Here is a 26,545-nt window from a genome sequence, read left to right on the forward strand (position 1 = left end):
ATTTCTGAAGATTATACTGGTGGGAGTCTAGGATGAATGCTGGTAGGAACCCACAAATGTTAGTTGTCCTTATGTCAGTGTTGTCATTATATCATCTCTCAGCCAGGGGAATCTAGCTGTAAGTTTTAAGAGTAGTAGATCATTCCTGCAATAGATCCAGGTTTCTAGTCCTGGACCAATCCCTCCTTTGCTAAGCAACCTTGGCCCAGTCTTTCCGCTTCTCAGAGACTCATTTTCTCCATATGAAAGCTGAGAGTATCCTATCTCTGATGCGCTGTGAGTTTATGGTGTATCCTGAGTGGAGGCATCAGTTCACCTCGGAGTCAGGGCCCTGGGTTGGGCAAATATACAGGAGGACCCCTATCAGGTCAGACTTGCATTTCAAAAAAAAAAAAACGGTGGAGGAAGTAATGACATGTGCTGGGGGAGGGAAGAAACATCTTCATAGAGAGTGGTTCCCACTCTACCTGGCCATTGCTGGCACTCCAAGGCCAACAAAGCAATGCCTATTGCCAAGTATGTGTGCAGTGAAATTTACCAGCTATCCTTCCACTTTTCTCTTGATTTCTGGGACAGGTTCTGGCTTGTTCAGGATTTAGAGAGAAGGTGAAACTCTGATATGAAACAGAGGGTTTGTTCATGCTAAATTTAAATAACTCATGCCCAAGTAGGGCTCTGAGAGCCAAGCGTTTTGTATATGGAGTGTACATCAAAGTTTTAAAAAAGTTGAATGTTTTTTAGTATAATCTAACAAGTACTTATTGAGCACCTGCTTGCTGTGTAAATGCATTGCCTCGAATCCCCTCAACAATCCTACCAAGTTGGGGCCATTATCCCTACGCCGTAGTTGAAGAAATGAAGCTCAAAGAGATGAAGTAACTCGCCCGGGCTGAGCAAGGGAGCAGTGGAACTGAATTTTCAAAACTTTGGCTTATTCCTCTTCTGTGTTTTTAAAAGTGCAGGTCATGACTCAATAATATGTTGAAAAATTGTCATTGCCAGCTTTTACAAAATGAAATAGAATAAAATAGAATAGAGAATATTAGAGGAAATCATCTTATATAGTAAGGGTAAGTATTGCTTTGTGAAAATGTTTTTCCACATATATGCACACACATATATACAAGTACATGTTCCCTGAAGTCAAATGTGTTTATCGTGGATTGAAGTTTGAGAAACACTGCAGTATTCTGACTGCCTCAGCATAGATAATTAAAGCAGTTTGTTCAATTTGGATATTAATGCCAAACATTATCGAACTTTATTGCCAAACATTGTGGTAATAGCTTTCATAGGTGAACTTGGAGCGTCTTCACAACAAACAACAAACCTATTATGATTAGCCCCATTTTAAAGATGAGAAAACTGGAGCTTACAGAGCGGTTAAATACATTGTTCAAGTTTATAGTCATTAGTAGACCTAGGATATAACCCAGTCCTCAGGGACAGCGGAGCCTTGCGCTCCTAAGCACTCCTTTCCACTGCCTAAGTGAGCTGCTATGTTATGCTGGGAGAGAGGAGTAGCTATTAAAAATATATTCACAGAAATGCTTTGGACCTGACTCTGGAGGAGGTGTAGTAAGGTGGAATATGGTTATCTGATGTACAAAAATGAATTATTCTGTAACTAATGTGATGCTTTGATGGGCTTGAGTCTAGCCAAACTTAAGTGGCCAGTCAGTCAGATCCTGGCTCTGCCACTTACTTTGTGACCTTGGGAAGCTCACTTAACCTCTCTGTGCTGCAGTTATTCAGTACTTACTTCATAGGCTGTTCTGAAGATCAAATGAGGTAATCTTTGCATTGCACAGTACTGACATGCAGTAAATTATCACTAAATGTCAAATATTAATATTTCCCAGTTGCCTATATGTTAGGGTCAAAAAATTATGGTGATTGCCCTTACCTGCTTGGAACACTGGAGACTTTAGTTCTACCTGGAGAGACCCGCCTTGTCTCAGGTCCTCAGTAGCTATCTTTTGCCACTGCATAGAATCCATTTTCTCCATGTTAGCCAAACCCTGGCTTAGCTCCAGGGATTCCTCACACCTCTTATAAAGAAGAATGTGCTCTTCTTTACTTATAGATCCTTTTTTATGCCATTTGCTGCTGGTGAGCTTGGCTTGAGTCTAAGAGAAGGGGAAGAGCATTTGCTATAGGAACTAGAAAAGAAGCAAGATTTTTGTTAACAGCTTAGTCCCGCTGTGCCTCCTTGTCACATGAACTTATGCTGATTGCTTTCATTTTGTTAAGAACCATTGCTCCTTTCCACACCAACCCCCACCCTCGTCTAATCAAATCCATTTCTATAAGGGAGAAATTCCATATGAATGTGACTTCTTCACAATCAGCTATTGCACTTGAGTCTTTTTCCTTGAGGCTTATGTTTAGAATATTGGGGACCATGTCAATGCCCAGTGGTCTTTAGGAAAAATAAAAATTTCATTTACTTCGACAAATAAGGCTTCTAAGAGAGCAGTTGCTCTTTTTTCTTCCCAAAACCTCATGATTCCTCCCCAACTCAAAGTCCCTCCTACTGTAAAAATGAGAAACCAGTAGTCCTCTTCATCCAGGAATTCATCATAACAGGAGCTGAGCATCTGAAACCCAAACAGGACATAAGCATTATAAGGTGATGCTCAGTTTGCTGTATCTCTTGTCCTAGTGTTCATTTGGGAGAAGAACAGGCTGCAGATTCTGGATTCTCTAATTTGGAGATATAATGGAACAGCAAACATTAGCCATGACCAACCAGGAGGCAACCTATGTCTCTCTGAATATGGCAGCTTGTGCAGTCTCTCTGAATCTCAGAGAATGGTAAGTGATATTTACCTAAGAAAATAACAATTTACTGAAAGACAATTACTTGGCATCTTCATACTTCCTTGTTCTTTTCCAAATAAAGTACAATCTCATTTCATCTCTAAATGGTCCTGAAAACCAAAGATCTTTTTTGAAGTGTCTTCTCTCAATATCTCCCACTTGAAGACCTTACCTCCTTGTGAAGAATATTTCATTACATTAGAACAAACAGAATACAACAATAACAACAAAAAAACCCTAAGAGTTCGTGCTTAGCTAGGTTTATTCGTCTGTACTCTCACCTTTATTCATTCATTTATTTGACAAATAGTTTCTGAGGGCTTCCTATCTGCCAGGTACTATGCAAATGGCTGGGAATATACAGATCAATATGCTACAAACCTTGTTCCCAAGGAGCTCATCTTCTAGTATGATGAACAGCACAGGATACCACATGCTACAGTACAAGGGTGAACAAAGTTCTTTGGGAGCAGAGTCCAGGAAATCCAGAAAGAATTCATAGAGGCAAGGAAATTTAAACCAGAATTTGCATTTTGCAGGATAAGTAGGAGCTCACCTTTTGGAAGTTGAGTAAAGGGCATTCCAGGCAGTAGGAAGAACTTAAGCAAAAGTACAGAGATGGGAAAGGACATATTTGAGAATGATGAGTACTCCAGCATGGGCAAGCTGTAGCATCCTGCAAAGAGCATAGGGGTGGGGTAGTGGCAAGGATGAAGCAGTGAAGCTTGGATGGGACTAAACATGAGAGACACAAATGCCTTGCTAAGTAGTGTAGGCATTATTTTGCAGGGAATGAGTCAACAACGGTAATTTTTAAGGAACGTAAGATTGTTTCCACAAACTGCCCTGGTCATGCTGCCAAAAGGTGAGTTGAAGAGTATGAGTTTTGGTAACTTCATCAGATCTCCTGGACTGCTGGGGAACTGGAGTGAAGTATATTCCTGAGAAAATTCAGCTCAGTGATTGAATATTAGCAATATATAATATGATGTGATTGACCAGTGGATAATCTCTAAATATATATATTAAATATGAATAATAAACAAACGTATGAAACGAGTACCCTATTAATGTTCCTTCTAGCTTAAAAGATTTATGACTCTAATAACTAGCAAATAAGTGATCTAATTGGTATCTTAATAAACAATGCTAAATAAAGCATTTTCCATTAGAAGAAATAGTCAGATTTGCAGCAAAGTAATAGTAATAAATAATAAATATAATAAAACAATATCTAAACGTATAATTACTTTTTAAAATTTGATCTATGAAAAATGTCAATGGTATTTTGATAGGGATTTCATTGAATGTGTAGATTGCTCTGGGTAGCATAGATATTTTAACAATATTTATTCTTCCAATCCATAAGCATGGAATGTTTTTCCATTTCTTTGTGTCTTCCTCAATTTCTTTCGTAAGTGTTCTGTAGTTTTTAGAGTACAGATCCTTTACCTCTTTGGTTAGGTTTATTCCTAGTATCTTATGGTTTTTGGTGCAATTGTAAATGGGATTGATTCCTTAATTTCTCTTTCTTCTGTTTCATTGTCAGTATATAGAAATTCAACTGAACTGAAACAAATAATCCTAAAATTTGTATGGAACCAGAAAAGACCCCAAATAGCCAGAGGAATGTTGAAAAAGAAAACCAAAGCTCGTGGCATGACAATGTTGGACTTCAATCTATATTACAAAGCTATAATCATCAAGACAGTATGGTACTGGCAAAGAACAGACACATAGATAAATGGAACAGAATAGAGAACCCAGAAATGGACCCTCAACTCTGTGGTCAACTAATCTTTGACAAAGCAGGAAAAAATATCCAATGGGAAAAGGACAGTCTCTTCAATAAATGGTGCTGGGAAAATTGGACAACTACCTGTAGAAGAATGAAACTAGATCATTTTTTTACACCATACACAAAGATAAACTCAAAATGGATGAAAAACCTAAATGTGAAACAGGAATCATCACAATTCTACAGGAGAACATAGGCAGCAACCTCTTCGACCTTGGCCACAACAACTTCTTACTAGACATATCTCCAAAGGCCAGGGAAACAAACACAAAAATGAACTATTGGGATTTAATCAAGATAAAAAGCTTCTGCACAGCAAAGGAAACAGTCAACAAAACTAAAAGGCAACCTACGGAAGGGTAGAAGATAGTTGAAAATGACATATCAGATAAAGGGCTAGTATCCAAGATCTATAAAGAACTTATCAAACTCAACACCCAAAAAACAAAGAATCCAGTCAAGAAACGGGCAGAAGACATGAACAGACATTTCTCCAAAGAAGACATACAAATGGCCAACATGATAAAATGCTCCACATCACTTGGCATCAGGCAAATACAAATCAAAACCACAATGAGATACCACCTCACATCAGTCAGAATGGCTAAAATTAATAAGACAGGAAACAACAAATGTTGGCGAGAATGCAGAGAAAGAGGAACCCTCTTAAACTCATGGTGGGAATGCAAGCTGGTAGAGCCACTCAGGAAAGTAGTATGGAGGTTCTTCAAGAAGTTAAAAATAGAGCTGTTATTTGCAACTAATGAATTGTTGAACACTGCATCAAAAACTAATGATGTACTATACGTTGGCTAATTGACCATAATAATAATAAAAACAACTTTAAAAAATAGAGCTACCCTATGACCCAGAAACTGCACTACTAGGTATTTACCCAATGGATTACAAATGTAGTGATCCGAGGGGCACCTGCACCCCAATGTTCATAGCAGCAATGTCCACAATAGCCAAACTGTTGAAGGAGCTGCAACGCCCTTTAACAGATAAATGGATAAAGAAGATGTGGTCCATATATACAATGGAATATTACTCAGTCATCAGAAAGGATGAATACCCACCATTTGCATCAACATGGATAGAACTGGAGGGGATCATGCTAAGTGAAATAAGTCAAGCACAAAAAGACAATTATCATATGGTTTCACTCTATAATTGTTTTTCATTAAAGTGTATTAGCATTTCCTTCAGAATTCAATTTGTCCATCACTTGGTAAACTCTCTTGTCCCATCCTAAAAGCAGTGCATAAAAGGCCAGGTAGTAAAACTTTCCAGTGTCTGTGGAACTCCTTACTCTTGCCATCTTCAGTACCTTCTTTCAATCCTCCCCTCTTTGGTTAGAACCCAAGGCAATTTTTAAGTTAATGTTCTGTCTTCCAGATTCACACTTACTTCTCTCTACCCATTTTCTTTTACAGTATAGTATTCTCAATGTATCTATAAACTTATTAAGTCTACAAATACAATGACAAAATATGATTTTGTCCCAATTCTCGTTTTACATATGAGGCAAAGAGACCTAGGGAAATTCAAGAATTTAGACTTTGGGTTTGTTCAAGAACACACAGCCAAACAGTGACACAGCTAGAACTTTAAAAACTTTTTTCCCCTACTTCACATAGACTATGTTTCCACATTGGTGAATCAGAAGTCAGGAAATGGACATATCAGTGGGCATGCTATAGACAGTTCACAAAGGTTGATTGGATAATGGAGGATGATTGAAGAGACGGATGAAAATCAGAGTTCTCACAGAATCTAGTTGTCTCCAACCAGAAAAGATAGCCCTGCACAAGGCCAAAAGAGGGGCCGTTGCTAACTGGGATTGATTGGCTCAACAGACATCTATTGAGCATGAATGTCTCTCAGCAGCATTATCAAGCACTGAATACTATACCCCAAGGTAGTGTTCTAGGTGCTGGGGAGACAGTACTGACAAAACAGATGAAAATCTCCACCCTCATAGGGAGAAACAAGAAAAATAAGTTAAATATATATACATATTATGCATCTATCTGAAAAATAAGGCAAGCATATGTGTATATATAGATGTATATTGTATGCACATATGCATAAATGTACATTGTAAGGATTATACATGTATTATACACACACAGAGTGTATGTGTGTATGTACATATGTATGTAAGAATGGATGGTTGGGTCTGGATAATGGTAAGTGCTAAGGAGAAAAATAAAGTAGGGATGGGATGAAATTTTATATGAAGTGTGTAAGGAAGGCCTCACTGAGGTAACTTGAGCAAACAGTTGAAGCAGTGGGGACACAGCTGTGTGAGCATCTGTACTTTACACACAGTGGGAGCACTGCCACTGAGCAGGCACTATGCCTAGCATGGCTGCAGTGATGTGCCCAGAGGCAGCGGAAGATGAAGCCACAGAGGGGAGGTAGAGGAGAAATCATGTAGGCCTTGTCAGTTTTGGCAAGGACTTTAGATTTTACTGAAGACAGAAAGCCATTTGTTTTCAAGGTCCCCACTCACTTCCTTTTACTTATTTTTAATTAAGTTACATAATTTATGTTTTTGCAGAATCAGCATGGCCAGTGTGGAAATGAGCCTGCTCGTCATCTCCAAGGACAAATCCATAGGCATCAGTTAGGAGGCCACTGCAGTAATCCAGGTGACACTGGGTGGGTCTTGGACAAGAGTAGTGGTAACAGGGAAGCTCAGGAGGCATGCCAGATTCTGGATATATTTTTAAGGTTGAGCCAACAGTATCCACCAATAGACTACATGTGGGCTTGAGACAGAAAGGCAAGTCATGGGTGATATCAAGATTTTTAACCTGAGAAACTGATAGGCTAGTCTTACCTACATACAAATACCATCAATATCTTTGCTAAAGATCAAAGTCCAGGCAGGGGGCTTTGCTGTATTTGCTGATCCAGGAAGCACAGCCTCAGTCTTAAGTCTCTAGTTCCAAAACCCTCCACAAAGAAAAGCAGGGCCTCTGGCCTTCCACTAAAGAACTGTGCAAAGGAGAGCTATGGCTGTGCACCCACTGGACTGATCTAGTCTTACACTACTCTATGTGCAACTATTGATAACTAAGATGTACTGGAAATTGTGCTGGTATTAGAGCCAAGACCTCCTGGGTTCTGACCCTGGTTTCTCCACTAGCCTGCTGTGTGCCTTTGGGCTAACCCACTTATCCTCTAGCGGTCTCATTTACCTCTATTGTACAACAGTGGCAATAGTACTACCCTGTCCACCTCTGAGGTTCTAAGAAGCCTTAAAGAGGTAATATGTGTAAACATGCTTTATAAGGCAAATACATTTTAATACATTAAATAAGTTGTTTATATCCACCTGCCCTTCCAGATCTATTCTCTATCCTTCTTCACTCTGCTTGTGCCTTGGGAAATTAACCTCTTCGGGCCACATCAAAAGGCTCCCTTAACCTCATGTTGGATTGATCTAGTTAGGTGTCCTAGCAAGAGATGGGAAAGGAGGGGAGTGAGCTTGGGATTAGCTATTCCCCTTGATCCATTCTGGCCAGATCACTGAGGACTGGTTATACACCTCTACTGACAGAGTTCCTGCCAAGTGTCCCACCCCATACAGCTCTTTCTCTCCTGGTTCTGGTAACTGCTTCCTCTCCTCAATTTTCCAGGCCTCAGAGGGAGAAAAGTGACCCACCCTTACTGGCCCTGAGGTGTTGCACGATCTCCCATGGTTTCCCTACCCTCATGCCCTTTCCTTTGTAAGCAGTCCCTTGTATCAGGCTTTCATCTGTTACCCAACTCGATTCTGCCATTTGTTTTCTGCCGAGATCTTGACCATACAATATTCAAGCTATGGCCTTCATCTCCTGTGAGTCTTCAAGATAGTTGCATACTTTTATCTAATATTTTGGGATAAGAATAAACTCCTACCAACTGACCATTTCCTTGATGGTTAGTTTAGTCTAGTCTACCCTGCATTTCAGTGCATAATGTTTGGAACAGAATTCTTAGAACTTCCCTCAGTAGAATACTCTGAGTTTCATGGTTTTGGGAGATTCCATACAAGGGGAAATTAAAGAAGAAATAAAAAGTGGATGTTGACCACTCGCCCACTTCCATTCTACTTTGAATTTTGGCTCTTTCTTGGGAATTTGTATAGCTTTTTCCTAAGAGATCAACCAAGTCTTCAATATGTGAAGAATCATGTAGGTAATTATATCATTAATTGGTCTAGGTGACCATATAGGATTTTTGGTCAGTCTTGACCTAGTCTTCCAGATACTAACCCATTTCTGTGAGACATGGCCTACCTTGCAAATCTCCCTCTGGGCTCTGGGAATCCAGGGGTTTATATCCCCAGAAGGCAGCATCTCCTTCAGGCCTTCAATGGTTTGTGATTTGAGTGGTAAGCATGGACCAATCTGTTCATTTAGGTAGAGCTCACAAATTCGGTTGCCCAGCATGTGACGAAAGGTGGCATTCCCAGTCTTCCTGTTACTCATCAGGACACTGAGAAAATGGTGCAGGTCCTGCCAGAGGTCCAGGAGTTGGATCTCCACTTTCAAATTCTGCTTTTTCAGGTGGTCCCGGAAGGGACTCCCTGCACAGGCATCAGCACACAAGGCCCAGTGGGTGTATCCTAAGGAGATGCTTTGCTTGATGGCCTTCTTGACTGTCATCTCGGGGGAATGACTGATGATGGGGGTGACAGTCCTCAGGTGTGCAGAGAACGTTGTCTCAAAGAGGCCCTCCATGTGGAGGTGGCTCTTGGCTTTCTTCTTCATGTTGGACTTCCTGGCACAGAAAATATCCTTTTCCAAGGAACTGATTATTCTCTCTTTTGAAGAAGTTATTTTCGGGGAAGGCATTTGTATATATTTATATTTGTATGTGTTCTTCTCTGGAGAACACATCTCCTGGGAGGGCATAATATTGATGTCTGGCTTGGTATCCATTTCCAGAGTAGAGCCATGGTCTATCAATTGCCACATCCTCCTCTTGGCCTTCCTGCTCGAATACTGCTTTGGGGGATGGTGGGACTTCTTGATGCTCATGTTTAGAGGGAGTCCTCCTACATGAGTACAGCAAACAGTGCACAGGCGAGTCTCATATTCTTGCATCAGACATTGGCATGATTCCTCCTTGACCATAATTGTCCTGGCATGGATGTAAAAGTTGGGAAGCCAATAGCTCTGAATTTTGAACAAAGCCACTTTCTGCATGTGGCTCAGGATCTCCCTTCTGGTGGTTGACTGGATGGGATGCCAGATGGAGAGGTTCAGGAGGGACTCTGGAAAGAAAAGAGACATGAAGGATGAAAATGATATAGTGATGGTAATGATAAATGATGTTGGGAGTGGTTTTTTGAATTTTTCCAAATGTCATTGTATATAGAATTTCATTTGTTCTTCATGCAACCCTGGGGTGTGGACAGGACAAAAATATAATAAACACATTTTTAAGGTTTTCTCAGGGAATGGTGACCCCTTTCTCTCATTACCTTCCTTCCTCCCCATAGAAATAAGCCAGTTTATGGGATTCCTTGAATTATTTTTTAGACAACTGGATGTTCTTGTAAAGAAAAGCAAACAACACAAGAAAATATGTTTAAGAAAGGGATTTCTGAGTCAGATCTGCCTAGAGGAAGAGTTTAGACTGGATAATTTGAAGGAGTCATTACTAGCCCTGATTTTAATGTCATAAATTCTCAATTATCTATATGAATAGAGGAATGTGACAAATCCCAAACAGCAAATCTTCTGGAACACATTTATATTTGGGTTAGGAATGTCTCCTTACTTACTTACTTAATAAATAAATTAATAAATAAATAAATAAATAAATAAACACACACACAAATAAATAAATTTAGGTGAATCTGATGTTCTAGAGAAGAGGCTGGCAAACCTGTAAAAGGCAGAGTGTGAATATATTAGTCTTTGAGAGCCATATACAGGCTCTGCTGCACAGTCTTCTTCCTTAACCCTTTAATAATATAAAAACATTGTTAGCTCATAGGCTACACGCACTGTGTTTGGCCTGTGAGCTGTAGTTTGTTCTAGGGAATCTCAGTTTAAAAAAAGATAAGCCATGCAGTCTCAGAAGATTCAGGAGCTGTTTAATTACCCTGTCCCAATTCTTCCTCATTCTTTCCACCCAACCTTAACTCGTGAGTAATATCTCAGGAAGAAGCTTAAGGATGACTGGTCTCTTGCAACCCTTCCCTGTTAAGGGTTCCCAATGGCATCCCTGATACATTGAAAATGGAGAGGGTAGCAGTCTGCAAAATGAGAGACTGAGTGATATATCACACACTGAATTGATTTCTTTGTTACCTCCCCCAGTGATTTCAGTTCAGATACGCTTTATAATTCTTACTGATGTTCATGTTGCAGAGAGTTACCACTCTTGAGCCCTCCTGTAGATGGGTAGCCTTCAGCACAAGGAGGAGGGACAGATAGTGGTCTCTCATTTCCAGGTCCATCTCATCTATGCTCAAGATCTTCTCAGCAAGGATCCAGAAATCCACCAGCTCTTCACCTACAGATTAGAAAGGGTAAGCACAGGGGTGCCTGGGTGGCTCAGTCATTAAGTGTCTGCCTTTGGCTCAGGGCGTGATCCCAGGGTCCGGGATCGAGCTCCGCATCGGGCTCCCTGCTCCACTGGGAGCCAGGTTCTTCCTCTCCCACTCCCCCTGCTTGTGTTCCCTCTCTCGCTGGCTGTCTCTCTCTCTCTGTCAAATAAATAAATAAAATTTTTAAAAAAAAGAAAAGAAAAGGAAAGGAAAGAAAAGAAAAGGTAAGCACAGAGCTACAGCCCAATCTTGCCCCTTCAGTGGTTGCATCTGGGTGTAGCAGCTGATACCACTCCCCAGCACCAGCCTGTTCAACTGCCTCCAACATCACCATTGGTCACTTCTTTAGGTTAAGGCATCATCTCTAGTAATGTCATAATGTAGGGGCAGATGGAGGCGTGGGGAAAAAGGACTTAATGGATAGGGATCTTTTGTGACTTGTGTTGATGTTGTGAGAAAAACTGCCACTTTGGGGAAAACTGCAAGACTCTGAGGATGGATCATAAGATATTTGAGTTTTATCCAAAAAAAAAAAAAAAATGAAGATGAGAACTAAAAAGAACATTTGCTATACCACGGACCAAGAGCAGCCAGAAGAATAATAATGGAGCCCAAAGGTGCGAAAGACTACATTTCCTGCTTCACAACTTTGCCAGGGCTGGAGTCTGAGTGACAAACTAAAAGATAGTCTGTCTAGTTCTTCCCTATCTGCTCCCTGGAAATACAGGATTTCACCCTTAAACTAGGGCTTGTCCTTAGATGAAACTTAACGTTGCTGAACTGGAGTGTCAGCTAGCTGGCTGCTGACCTCCTAGCCCTCATCAACCACTGGACCCAACAGAACAGAAAGCAGTGCATCCCAACACTTGTGCACTCATATGGATTTGTTTATTTACTTGTTCCTTGTCTGTTTCCCCACCATTGTGGCAGCTTTATTAAGTGGGGATTTATGGCTCTTGTTCACAGTGGCTGCCATATAGTGGTGCTCAACAAACACTGTTAAATGAATGGATGAATGGATGAATAAAAGAAAGTCACTCTGCTTGCTTTTGCCCTAACCTACATCGTGGACTCATTTTCAAAGACAACAATATAAAACATTGTATTTCCCATATACATACATTACTATCAGTAAGTGCTCTGGGGCATCCTGGAAGCTGTAAGAACTTGCAAAGGCTCCAGAAGCCACTCCAAGAACATACCTGTGCTGCTGTTGAGGTACGTACAGAAGCGCCACATTCCTCTGACCCCACCAATGCACTTATGGAGTAGCCACTGGTCCGCTTTTCTCCATCTCATCATCTTGGCTGCCAGGAAAAGTCCATGATGAGAGATACAGAGAGAGAGAGAATGAGCTATTCCTCCAGCACCTCTCTCAGCCTTGCATAGCTAGATCCCCATTCAGTAAGAGTGAGTGAGGAAAAATAGTGGCCAGTTAGATGAGCTGGTTATGAGTATGTGGTGCTTTTGAAGGTAGGAAATAGACCCTCTAGTGACATGCATAATACGAGGGACCCACAAACACAGTACAACCCACACCCTCTGACCAAGACCTCTTGCCTTCTATAATCCCCACCGGACAGTGATTTTGCTGATCCAGTTTTCTCAAAACATGTATATATTTTGAAGGAAAGAGATAAGTATATTGGGTGTTTTGTTACATTTTACTCAGTGATATCTCCTGAATCTTGACTTTCCCCAGGGTGCAGCTGGGAGTCAAATTATCAATTCAGCCCTAGATGGGAATTTTACTAATTCATTCTTTCAACAAATATTTTTTACATGTCTACTACTTAGAACCATTCTAGGTGTTTGGGATACCTCCGCAAACAGAAAATCCCTGCCGTCAAGGAGCTTACGTTTGGTGAAGGAGACAGATAACAAACAATAAGCATAATAAATACATTATCTGGTAAGGTTGAACATTATAAGCACTACAGGAAAAAATGAAAAATAAGAGAGGGTAAAGGGGGTTGGGAGTGCTAGGGCAAGAATTTGAGGAGTGGACATTAAGGTCATCAGGGTAGCCTCCACAGAGGACGTGAGATTTGCACGGGAATCTGAAGAGGTGAGAGAGGGAGCCAATGTGGATATATGGAGAAAGAACATTCCAGGCAGAGTGAACAGTCAATGCAAAGCCTTGAAGTGAGAATGTGTCCAGCATGTTTGAGGAACTGCAAGCAGGTCAAGTATAACTGAAATGGAGTAAGCAAGGTGGGGGGAGTAGGAGTAGATGAGGTCCTAAAAGTAATAGAACCACATCTTTAGGACCCTGAAGGCCATTGTAGGGGCATTGGATTTTACACCGAGACAGGAGCCATTGGTGGGGGTATGGAGCAGTGAGCAGAGGAGTGACATCATCTGAATTAAGTTTTAAAAGGCTCTCTCTGGCTGCTGTGAGCAGGAGAACAAGAGAAGAAGCAAGAAGATTAATTAAGAGATGATTTCAGTAGCCAGGTGAGAAATGATGGTGGCTTAGACCAGGTGGTAGCAATGATGGTGGTGAGCTATGTTTGATTCCGGATATATTTTAGGCAATTTTGCCATGTTGTGTGTCCACCAGTAATTCTCTCACTTCTGGCTGCAGTGAGACAACTAATATACATAACCTATCTGATTCCTGCTTATTGCTCTAGGTACCAATTTTTCAGCCTAAGATTTCACGCACTGCTGCAGTACAAGCTGAGACACCCTCACATCTAAGGCTACAAAAGTGACCAGTATTTGTACCTTACTATAGAACTAACAGGCACAGGATCATTATGCAGCCTGGTTTCCCATATTTCTCCACACACACACTCTCATGCTTACCTCCTTCTGGGGAGTTAATGAAACTGATGAGCTCCTGACAGAGAATGTAATGGAAACACAAGTTGGTTTTACAGAAGAAAGGTAGGCGGTATTTTTCCAACCAGGTCAATAATCCTTTGTACTTTGCATTCTGGAATCCAAACAAAATAGGAACAGAAAATAGAAATGGAACTGAACTGTTAAGAAATGCAGCTTAGCAAGCGGCAATAAATAACTTCATACCTGCAGGATCTGGCCCACAGCAGAGGTATGTTGATTAAAAATAGTATCTAAGGGGATTGACGACTTGAGCTGAGGCTCCCAAAGGAGTGAATATGAATGGGTAGGAAAAGAAAAGCCTTGGTCTTTTATTAAAATTTTTTCTTATTCCTGAGTCAAGTTGTTTAAGAAAAGATCTAAGTCTTGCTAGATAGAAGTAGAAGAGATTATGATCTGTGGTGTCAAGTCATAACTCTATTCAGCTTGCTTCTTTGTAAGCACACTTACAATTTCTCACAAGTTCCTAACCCATATCAAATGCACAACACCTACAAAAAGACACAAAGACTCACACTACATAATTTAGAGTACAGGTTGGATCCCTGAGGGACTGAGCCACTAGAGAAGGAAGAATATAATTTTTCTTTTTACTTGTAGCTTTCACTTCTCTTCACCCATTTTTTTCATCCCCCCATCCACTTCCTAACTGGCAACCACCAGTTTGTGTGTGTGTATATCATTACATCTTCTTTATCCATTCATCTATCGATGGACACTCAGGGTGCTTCCATATTTTGGATATTGTAAATAATGCATAAACATAGGTGTGCATATATCTTTTTAAATTAGTATTTTCATTTTCTTTGGGTAAATACCCAGTAGTGGAATTACTGGATTTTATGGCAGTTCTATTTTTAATTTTTTGAGGAATCTCCATACTGTTTTTCACAGTGGTTGCACCAATTTACATTCTCATCAACAGTGAATAAGGGTTCCCTTTTCTCCACATCTTCACCAACACTTGTTACTTCTTGTCATTCTGACAGGTATAGGTGGTATCTCAGTGTGGTTTTGATTTACATTTTCTTGATGATTCATGATATTGAACATCTTTTAATGTGTACATTGGTGATCTGTACATATATATTTTTTAAGATTGTATTTATTTATTTTAATGAGAGAGAGAGAGAGCACAAGCGGGGGAAGGGGCAGAAGGAGAGAGGATGGCAGACAAACTCAAGCAGACTCCATGCTGAGTGCAGAGCCCTACACGGGGCTTGATCTTATGATCCCGAGATCATGACCTGAGCTGAAATCATAAGTCCAATGTTTAACTGACTGAGCCACCCAGGCACCCCCATCTGTATATCATTTTTGGAAAAAATGTCTATTCAGGTCTTCTGCCCATTTTTAATCGGACTTATTTTTGGTGTTGAGTTGTATAGTTCTTTATATTTTTTGGATATTAACCCTTTCTTATATATATCGCTTGCAAATATCTTCTTTCACTAGTTTGCCTTTTTGTTTCCTGATGGTTTTCTTTGATGTGCAAATGGTGTTTATTTTGGTGTAGTCTCAATAGTTTATTTTTCCTTTTGTTTCCCTTGCCTGAGGAGACATATCCACAAATATGTTGCTAGGGCTGATGTCAAAAAGATTACTGCCTATTCTTTCTTTCAGGAGTTTTATGGTTTCAGGTCTCACATTTAGGTCTTTAATTCATTTCGAGTTGATTTTTGTGTATGGTATAAGAAAGTGGTTTCATTCATTTGCATGTAGCTGTCCAGTTTTTTCAACGTTATTTATTGAAGAGACTATCTTTTCCCCCATTGTATTTTCTCCCCCCCCCTTTGTCATAGATTAATTGATCACATAAGTGTAGGTTTATTTCTGGGCTCTATGTCCTGTGGATAGACCTATGGATAGATTTATCCATAGATCTACCCAACCCACATTGATCTATGTGTCTATTTTTGTGTCAGTGCAATACTCTTTTGATTTTTATAGCTTTGTAAAATCTAGGATTTTGATACCTTGAGCTTTGTTCTTCTTTTGCCAGATTGCTTTGGCTTTCTGGAGGCTTTTGTGGTTCTATACAAATTTTAGGATTATTTGTTCTAGTTCTGTAAAAATACTAGTAGTATTTTGATAGGGATTGCATTGAATCTGTAGATTGCTTTGGGTAATATGGACCTTTTGATAATATTAATTCTTCCAATCCATGAGCATGGTATGTCTTTCCACTTGTTTGTGTCATCTTCAATTTCTTTCATCAGTGTTTTATAGTTTTCAAAGTATAGGTCTTTCACCTCCTTGGTTAAATTTATTTCTAGGTATCTTACCCTTTTAGGTGCAATTGTAAATGCAACTGTTTTCTTAATTTATCTTTCTGCTATTTCACTATTAGTGTATAGAAACAGAACAGATTTCTGTTTGTTAATTTTGTATCCTGCAACTTTACAGAATCCATTTATTACTTCTAACATTTTTTGATGGAGTCTTTAGGGCTTCATATGTATCATCATCTGCAAATAGGGAGTTTTACTTCTTTACTAATTTGGATGCCTTTTTTAAAAAAAATATGATTGCTGTGGTTAGGACTTCCAGTACTATGTTAAATAAAAGTAGACATTCTTGTCTTATTTCTGATCTTAGAGGAAAAGCTCTCAATTTTTCATCATTGAGTATGATGTTAGCTGGGAGTTTGTCATATATGGCCTTTACTATGTTGAGGTATGTTCCTTTTAAAGCAACTTTGTTGAGAGTTTTTTATCATGAATGGATGTTGAATTTTGTCAAATGCGTTTTCTGCATCTATTATGATTATCATATGATTTTTATCCTTCATTTTGTTAATGTGGTATATCATGTTGATTGATTTGCAAACACTGAACCATCCTTGCATCCACAAAATAAATCCCACTTGATCATAGTAAATGATCCTTTTAATGTATTGCTGATTTCAGTTTGCTAATATTTTGTTGAGGAGTTTTACATCTATATTCATCAGAGATATTGGCCTGTAGTTCTCCCTTTTTGTAGTGTCTTTGTATAGTTTTGGTATTAGGGTAATGCTGGCCTTGTAGAAGGTATTTGGAAACTTTCCCTCCTCTTCTATTTTTAAGAATAGTTTGAGGAGAATAGGTATTAACTCTTCTTTAAATATTTGGTAGTATTCAACTGTGAATCCATCTGGTTCTGGTCTTTTGTTTGTTGGAAATTTCCTGACCACCAATTCAATTTCATTACTAGTAATTGTTCTGTTCAGATTTTCTATTTCTTCCTGATTCAGTTTTAGAAATTGTATGTTTCTATGAATTTATCCATTTCTTCTGGGTTGTCCAATTTTTTGGCATATAATTTTTCATAGTAGTCTCTCATAATTCTTTGTATTTCTGTGGTGTTGATGGATATTTCTTCTATTTCAAGAAAATAAAGATTTTAAGTTTCAGGGTTTTCCTAGGGAAATCAAATATAAGAATCAGAGGGAGTGTCTTTCTCAGCTCTCCAGGTCTTAGAGAAAAACAAAATCTTGTGAGTATGGCTTAGAGTGATCTTTCTGATCCCACATGCCACTAGTATAGCATGCAGAAGGCCTTGGTAAGTCTAAGCTGTATGTAGTGGAAAAGGAGAACAGGAAGGGGGAAAAGGAGAAGAGAAAGACAATGGACAAGGAAAATATAAAGAGATAAAAAAATTGGGAGAAAGACATGTTTCTGAAAGAGAATCATAAGGGAATCATTAGGAATTTCAGAGCGGTACCTTACCTTAAGCTATAACTTACAATGCAAATAATCACTATGTGGCCCATGGGTTGCCACTTCCTATCCTGTGCTCATGGCAGGCATTGCCAACCAATTCTCAGACTCTTTCTTGACTAGGTGCAGCCCCAGAGTTCTTCTAAATTGTGTTCCAAACATTTGCTCCCCAATAATCACAGTGGATGTGAAAGATAGATATCATTTGCTGACCATAGACTACAATATAGAGGAGATAATTCACCAGCAATTGTCTGCCCAAGTGGTAAAAACACAAAAAGGAGAAATGTCTACTTGGCTTGATGCTGTTTGCAAGGTCCTACTCACCTGCTTTAGAGTTTCTTCCAGAGTCACCCTCTGGGCCTCCTCTTCCTTTTATCTCTCCATTTCTCAATTCAAACTTCCAATTTAGGTCCCTCTCTCCCCATCCCAAATGCTCTGCCATTCAAGAATCTTACCAAGTCATAAGGTATTTCTGGCCACAAGCTCCACTGTGAATTTTCAACAGTATAAAATGGTGTCTGACCAAAGACCTGCAATAAATAAATAAATAAATAAATAAATAAATAAATAAAGCAAGCTAGGAAATAGCCAAAGAGGTAGAGCTTCTCTTCACAAATATGTCACAGTCCAACTGCAGCCACAAGGGAAGGGGGTTCCACTGATTTCCTATTTCAAGGGACATTAACTCTTAAATTCATCCCCCTAAATCAACTTGCATTGAAAACACCCAAAATAGACTAAACTGCAAGATTCATCAATCTTTTGGGTCTGCCTTGCCCCGACCTGGGAGTTATCTTGTCTGTGTACAAAGACCAAAGCCCATGATATTAAAAGGTATTTACTCTTGCATTGAATTACTCATTTCTTTCTTTTTTTTTTTTTTAAGATTTATTTATGTAGGGGCGCCTGGGTGGCACAGCGGTTAAGCGTCTGCCTTCGGCTCAGGGCGTGATCCCAGCATTATGGGATCAAGCCCCACATCAGGCTCCTCTGCTATGAGCCTGCTTCTTCCTCTCCCACTCCCCCTGCTTGTGTTCCCTCTCTCGCTGGCTGTCTCTATCTCTGTCAAATAAATAAATAAAATCTTTTAAAAAAAAGATTTATTTATGTATTTGAGAGAGAAAGAGAGAGAAAACATGAGCAGGTTTGGGGTAGAGGGAGGGGCAGAGACAGAATCCTCAAGTAGACTCCCCACTGATTGCAGAGCCTGATGCGGGGCTCGATCCTAGGACCCTGATATCATGACCTGAGCTACAACCAAGAGTTGGACACTCAACCAACTGAGGCACCTAGGAGCCCACATTATTCATTTCTGCTTGGATTTAGAGAGTTAGAGCAAAGACTTGAAGCCTTTTCATAAAGAGAAACAGCTTTGGATTTGCCTAAACTCTTGAACTGGAGAAAGTAGAGGGGCTTACGGATATGAGAATTAGGGGTAAAAATTACTTAGTGGGGGCATTAAGAGTGTCCAAAATTGATAGATAATTCTATGTTACTGTCCTGGAGAAGAGACTGTGACCTAGGCAACCAGCTTTGAGACTAATTGGCAAGGGCTTCTATGTTTACAGGTATCTAAGCTTAGCAGTCTCACCATAGGCACCAACATGTCTCAAAGTATCCCCACATCATTTGTGATAAACTAGAGAGGCTGAAGCCCCAACTCCTGGCTGTACTCTTAGCACATTATGTCAGCTTGACCATCTCCCCAAGACTATCAGCCCCAAATTTTGTCAGTCTGAGGCCCTTACCTCTCTCCCCTTTGTCCTTGGTTATGAGATATAAAAGGAAGGCAATGGTACTGATTGTACCTTACAAATATCAGCCTGTGAAGGGGCTCAGTCCTTAGTGACCCCTCTCTGCTCTGCACTCAGGTTTTGACATGACAGCCCTGCCTGGCATGTGAAGTTGCCTTTATAAGATGTGTGGTAGAGCTATGGAGTCATGAGATTATGTAGGAGTAGTGCATGGAAGCAGTTTCACCATGTGACATTTGTACCACAGAGGGCATGAGGCTGATGTGGAAAACGTCTTGTATAGAGCCTCAAAACCTGGTCAGGTCCCAGAACTTCCCCAGACTTGCCATATGTTCTTAAGCAAGTCATTTAACTTCTGAGATCCACCTGTAAGAAGGGAATGGTGTCTATCCCTCCCCCCACCCCTGTTTTTTCCTCCTACCTCTTTATCCACATTTTTCCCCCATTTTCTTCCCCAGCCAATTGTCAAATATGTCGTCTTCTTTAAAGACTTGGCTCGTGTCACCTATTCATTGAAGTCTTTCCTGACCTACCAGGTAGAAGTGGCCTCTCCAGGTCTGATACACTTACACTCTTGCTGCCTTCTAGACACTCTTATCATGTCACCCAGCACCCTTTTTGTTTTCACCTTAAATATTACTCTTTCTCATTAGGTTGGGAATTGCTTGAGAACAAGGATGGCATCATTAGTATCTGCATCCCCAGTACCAAGTCCACTGGCTGGCACAAAGTAACTACCCAATAAATGTTTGTGAGGTAGTACAAAGTGTTTTTTCCCCAGTTGTATGAATTTTACTTTTTAATAGGTAGTGTTCCATGGAAAAGGACACACTGAGCCACAATTTATAAGGCACCAACCTTAAGATATAACCAAAAACTTAAACCAAAAAAGATATGGGATCAGTCTAGGTTTGGATCTAAGAATATTTTGATGTTTGAGATTTTAGTTGCACAGGCTAAGAAAATACATGTTTGGTTTCAGGCAACAGCTCAAAAAGTGCTAGGTGCCAAACACCTGGTAAGAAGAATAGAGCAAAATAAATAATCCAAGGTCCTTGTTCTGCAGGAATTCACAGTCTCACAATTAAGTGGGAGAAACACACCCATATAACACAAGAGGTTTGCAAAGTGCCAAGGGGCACAAAGGCAGGGAGAAATAAGTTCTGATTTAGGAGAAGATAGGAATTTCTCAAGAACAAGATTTAAGTAGAGATTTGAAAAATGGTTAAGACTTTGGTAGGTGGAGGGGTGCCTGGGTGGCTCAGTTGGTTAAGCGTCTGCCTTTGGCTCAGGTCATGATCCTGGGGTCCTGGGATCGAGCTCCACATGGGGCTCCCTGCTCAGCGGGAAGTTTACTTGTTCTTCTCCCTCTGCCCCTCCCCCTGCTCATGCTCTCCCTCTCTCTCTCTCAAATAAATAATAAAATCTTAAAAAAAAAAAAACTTTGGTAGGTGAAATTACAAAAACTAACAACACAGCCAAGAAGTGGTACAGAGGTGAGAGAATGCCAGGTGTACTCCATGAGGGTCAGTTGCTGTCACTACAGATCTGGGTACCAGTAGGGGGTGTGATGGGAAATAACTGAACAGGCAAAGGAAGCTGAGGATTTGGGATTTATCCGTAATGGAAAGCTCCCAGACATTTTAAAGGAGATTCTGGTTCTTATTTATTTGCTCAAATTTAAATAGTTTTGAGTTAGTAGCAGTTTGTTTTTTTAAACAATGTCCTCAGCTCAGTGAGATTCACTATTTGGCTGTTGATGAAACATTTGAATTCTGGGAATACTTACCGGAAGAGAGAGAAATGTGTTGAAAAAATCGGCAAAGATTTCATCCTCTAGCAGAATTATAAGATTTGTAGAACCGATTATCTCTACATGGGGAGAAAAAAAAATCCCTATGAACCAGGGTTGCATTCAGGATGAGAAAGCAAAGCAATAGAATGGATTATTTCACATGGCCAAATCTCAGCATTTGATGACCTTTAGGTCATCTATCTGGATTTTTTCCTGTCTCCAGGACTCTCCTCTGCGGTATCATTCTGCTTAAACACTCCCAGCTGTGGGGGAACTCACAACCTTACAGGGCTACCCATGCCATTTATGAAGAAATGAAATTGTTAGGAAGATTTTCCTACTGTAAACTGCCCTCTTTTATCTTCTTTCCACTTCTAGAAATTCTGCCCTCTGAAGCTCAACAGAATTCACATAAATCCTTGTAAAGGGGTCTATGCTCCCATATTTATAAAACCATCTCAACCATCTGTCCACCTCCAACCCCTCTGGCTGGTCAGTCACTAAGGAATTCTTCAGCCATTCCTCACATGGCCTCCTTTCTACCTGGGTCCTCCCGCTCTGGCTAGAGTGGCACCCACAACTCAAGTACCCTGCATGCTTCCCAGGGAAGAGCATAAGATGACTTTGTCCATATTGTAGGTTCTTATTAGTGTGGCCCAAAATGGGATTAGATATGGATGCTTTCACATTTAACTATTAACTCCACTATCCTTTATATATGCAGTCACTTTTCAGAAACCAAGGCAGGAATTTATATTTATTCCATTAGAATTTCAACTTGTTGATTTGGGCCCAACAAGAACTTTTTTGAATACTAATTTGGTCACGCAAAGTATTTATTACTCCTTTCAGGGTTGATATTGTGCAGTGGAAGTTAATCTGAGGAGATGAATGTTGAATGTCGCAAAGCCAAGCATAGAGACCATAGGTGGACTAGGTACTCCCTCAAAGTTTGCTCTAACTCACTGTGTATGCTCTTTAATGCCCAAGATTCAACTAGTGAATAACCCAGTCATTTATCAATGCCCAGAATTCTCCCATCATACCCAAAGATTATAATGAAAGACTTGTAAAACGAGCAACATAATTACTATATTAGTCCTATCTCTTAGTCTAGTTAAACATCTGGTGAGAATAGTGAGTGCCACTCACAATTGCTTGAATGCAGTTATGATAATATAAGAAAACTAAACAGTCCCCTCCATCATTTTTCATGGTGATGGTAGTTATTATCTTTGTGTAATAGAAATAGGACCCCAGACAATCAAACACTATTGTAGTAGAGCTGATATCAGTTTTCGTTCTCTAGTTCTAAATATCCAGTGAGCTCTAGTTCTAAATATCCAGTGAGCTATGTAACATCTCTCCATGGACATCTACCAGCACTTCCATCTCAACATTTTCAAAGCTGATCTGATCATTTTGCTTCCCAACCTGATCTTTTCACTGTATTCCCAATCTCAATCACCAGAACCACCACTCTTCCAATTGTCTAAATCAGAATCCTGAAAATCATCTTTGACTATCCCTTTGTTCTATTTCTCTTCCTCAAAACACCCCCATATGCAATGGAGGATCATGTTATATGGTCTCTCATCCTACATACTTCTGGACTCTATCCTGTCCTCTCCATCCATTAAGTCACTGTCTTATTTCAGGTCCTATCATCTCTCACCTTGACTTTATGGCATCAGTTTCTTATAATGGTCTGCCTATCTTTCCACACTTTCCACACACTGCCACCATAGTCTTCTAATGTTGTTATTGTTAAAGCCCTTCAAGGACTACTCAATGTAGTCCAAAGCCTATAGATTCCTACAGAATCTAATGCTTCACTAGATCTGGCTTTTGGTTTGCCCACCAGCACCATCTTCTGTCGCACCATACCATGCTTCCTCCTGTTTGCCAGCCAAGATATTGCTCTTTCCTGCACATTTTATATACTCTCACCTCCAATCTCCATATCTTTGTTCCTGCATTCTCATCATCTAAAATGTCCTCCCAACCCAACTGCTTTGCAAATCACTAGTCATCCATCAAGAACTGGTTTACATATAATCTTCTTGGTGAACCAAACATGGTAGAATCTACCACAATGGTAAAATCAATCACTACCCCCCCCCCGCACCATTATTTACATCTCCCATTATTATAATTAACAAGTCACTGTTTTCTTCCATTGATGTATCATTTGTCTTCCTCAATAAACTGAGTTCTATGAGATGAAGAATTTTGTCTTTTCATCTTTCTTCCCCTAGGCACTGAAAGTGCTTACATAATATCTAAATTCTATAAAAGTTGAATGAATTGTTCTTTCAAGAGATCTTCAATCTTTTGAGCTTTTGTTCAATTGTTGGTTTGTCATTCATAGAGCCTTGCATGGATTATTTCATGAGATTATTGAGACAATCTGAATCCAGGAAAGTGGGGTTTGGCCAAAATTTCCCAATTGATTGTGTTCCATAGCTATACACACTATTGGTGACAAGAGGCTTGACTATGATAGAATTTGCCATTAATAAGACAGTCTTAATGGGGTATAGAAACAAGGCTTTCCACACCTTCGCCTTCCCTATCCTACTATGTCTTCATTCCTGTGTTTCCATTATCAATTATTCTGCCTTGAAACTTCCTAATAATTTGGCAGGTCTTCAACATTCATTCTGTACAATAATACTACTGATGTGGGAACAAAAGAAACCATTGGATAACCCCAAACCTCATGCTAGCCCTCCCCCTGGAGAAGACATGGCACATGAGAGCCCAATCTGCATTTTTCTTCCTTCTTCTTAGTTGGCTTGTTGTTTTATGTTTAGGGCTCTGTCCTATCCTCAAAGATCAGGTGGCATAAAGTGGGGGTGGGAGTTGGGGAGGAGAAGAGAAAAAGAAAACAAAGGGCATGAAACACAAAAGCCACATGTGGTATAAGACTGGGCAGGTGAGAGGTTTGCCCTACCTGGGGTGGGGGCTAAAAGCCTCAGAAACATCCCTTTTAGATACTCACCAGCATTGTTCATGTTGTCATGCTTTCCCTGCCACTGTGATTGATTAGGAGGCAGAATTTTAGCCCCCAGTCAACAGAACTCCACCCATTGTGAACATGCAGTGACACCTCCTCTAAGGGGTTCCAGATTCTATCAGGAAGTGCCCTATTTATTTCTGGTATAGGCCTCAATCTGAAGATAAGTCTTTGTTACCTGATCTCCTGGATCTCCTGGAATGTACCAGACTCTTCCTGTACTTAGGCTTTTAGTCCATACTATTTTGTGTGCACTGACAGGTTCTTTATAAATTGTTTTCCAATTACATAGATCCTGAGTTTTAGCTCTGTCTCTTTAACTCCACTCTATGCTTCAGGGAAGCAAGGATCTATTAATTTATTTCTGATGTGTCTTTTGTATCTAATATCTTTCTAGAAATTTAACAGGTACTCAGTGAATGTTTAATGACTTATCTTTCAGATAAGCTGGCAAATTCAACCAAATATCCAAGTGTGTTTTCTACCCTCTCTCTTTCTCAGATAGGTCCTCCTCTGGTTGGCTGCAGGTTACTTCATAATCCATTGGCTTGGAAAAGGAATAGAATAAACATTCGTTGAATACCTCCCATGAGTAAGAAGCTAAGCTAGGTATTTATACTTTGTTCTCATTCAATTCTTAACCCCATAAAACAGAGGTTATTACGTCCCTTCACTGAAAAATAGTAAGTACAACACAGATTTTACTCTGCCCATTTGATTCAAGAGCCCATGTTATTTCAAATATGCTAGTAAATCATACCTACTCTTCACATGAAAAATGCATTTGAATGGACTTAAAAATAAGCCCCTTGGACTTCCTCACAAGGATCTATTTTTCTGTATCACTCCTCTTAACACTTCTTGTGTGTATCCTTACATGTTTAAAACTTTCTTTCCTGCAGATGGTATAAAAGAGGTAAACCATATCTCCATATCTATATGGATTTGGGGCTGTTTTATTTAATGATGCATCCCAAACCCAGTTTCTGTCACATGGAAATGCTCAATAAATATTTATGAAGTGAATTTACATAAATAGGAGCCTATTTATAATTAATATTAAAATGAGCCATCACAGTGAAATATTGGGTCTCTCATTCAATTTTCAGTCCTGAGTTGGACACAGGAGCTTTTATGTAAAGAGAAAGCATTTTGCCTGTTAGGAAGAACTTTTGCAATATTTTCGCAAGAAATTACTGTGAATCTCTTTCCTAATCTTTGCTAAAGAGATATGCTACCATTTCCAGGGTAAAGATACACTGGGGTAGAGGAGACAGCCAGAGCTTTGGGAAATCATTGCATTGTAGATCTGACCCAACACATAGCCACTAAGTATCAGAGCTGAGATGTGAACTCAAATCTATCTAATACAAAAATTTCCTGTATTTACCTGACAATAATCATCTTGGGGCACTTGTAAAATATATGGACTTCTGAGCCCCACTCCTGCCCTTCTAAATCAGAGTTATCAGAGGAAGGACCTTGAAATGTACAAGTACCCCAGGTGATTCTTATTATCACACAAGTTGGGAGATATCTGATTCCCCTGACTTTTGGGAACTAGAAGGTCTTGAATGGTCAGGGATGATGCATTCCAAGCCTGTAGCCAGTGATGTTGGCTTTTAGTCCTTGCCATTGTTAGAGTGACAACACTCCATTAAGTTGTTAATGACTCCAGTAGTTAGCCTCTTTGAACTGTGGGGAAGATGGTCAGTGATCAGGAGTAGAGAATGCCTGCACACAGCTTCACTGAAGACAAGTCTGAAAGTAAACTGTGTTAAGGAATGTGGGTTATCAGTGTTATATATGCCATTCTTTTAGGAAGAGACTGAAAAAAACATATATATATTTTTTGCCCAGGTTGTGATAGCTCTTTTCCAAAGGACATGATAAGCCAAGGAATAGATGAGATAATGTAAACCATCCAGAGCTTCACCCTGATCTCTCTCAAGATGCATGTGTGTGTGTGTGTGTGTGTGTGTGTGTGTATTACACTGACTAACAAATGAGGTAACTGATGATTGAAGAAATATGCTAGGCTACCAACTCATTTTGGAACACATAAAACATCAAGATATCATGAAACTCTTCACTTTAAAAATCAAAATCACTCTAAAAAAAAGAGTATCTGGTCTTTACATATACTAAAGAAAGCATAACACTTTTTCAAATGTAAATGATATATTATTGGTGGTTCATTATTAACATTCCTTCAAACTTCCAAAGTTCTTCTCTTTTATAGGACAACA

At 39.7% G+C, this 26,545-nt stretch overlaps 1 protein-coding gene across 1 annotated transcript in view; it reads right to left on the reverse strand.

Moving 5' to 3' along the window:
• Positions 1 to 26,545, reverse strand: part of RGSL1 (regulator of G protein signaling like 1) — a gene marked incomplete at its 5' end in the record, with an annotated part of 127,417 nt that overhangs the window by 57,585 nt on the left and 43,287 nt on the right. Inside the window, 8 exons of the mRNA XM_026509180.4 lie at positions 1,907 to 2,129; positions 2,538 to 2,600; positions 8,914 to 9,893; positions 10,982 to 11,143; positions 12,380 to 12,484; positions 13,989 to 14,118; positions 18,184 to 18,258; positions 21,272 to 21,354. Coding sequence (XP_026364965.4) covers positions 1,907 to 2,129; positions 2,538 to 2,600; positions 8,914 to 9,893; positions 10,982 to 11,143; positions 12,380 to 12,484; positions 13,989 to 14,118; positions 18,184 to 18,258; positions 21,272 to 21,354 — 1,821 coding nt within the window. The remainder of the gene's footprint in view (positions 1 to 1,906; positions 2,130 to 2,537; positions 2,601 to 8,913; positions 9,894 to 10,981; positions 11,144 to 12,379; positions 12,485 to 13,988; positions 14,119 to 18,183; positions 18,259 to 21,271; positions 21,355 to 26,545) is intronic.

Source organism: Ursus arctos, unplaced genomic scaffold, assembly GCF_023065955.2.
Source record: "Ursus arctos isolate Adak ecotype North America unplaced genomic scaffold, UrsArc2.0 scaffold_2, whole genome shotgun sequence".
In the NCBI taxonomy this organism is placed as follows: Eukaryota; Metazoa; Chordata; class Mammalia; order Carnivora; family Ursidae; genus Ursus; species Ursus arctos.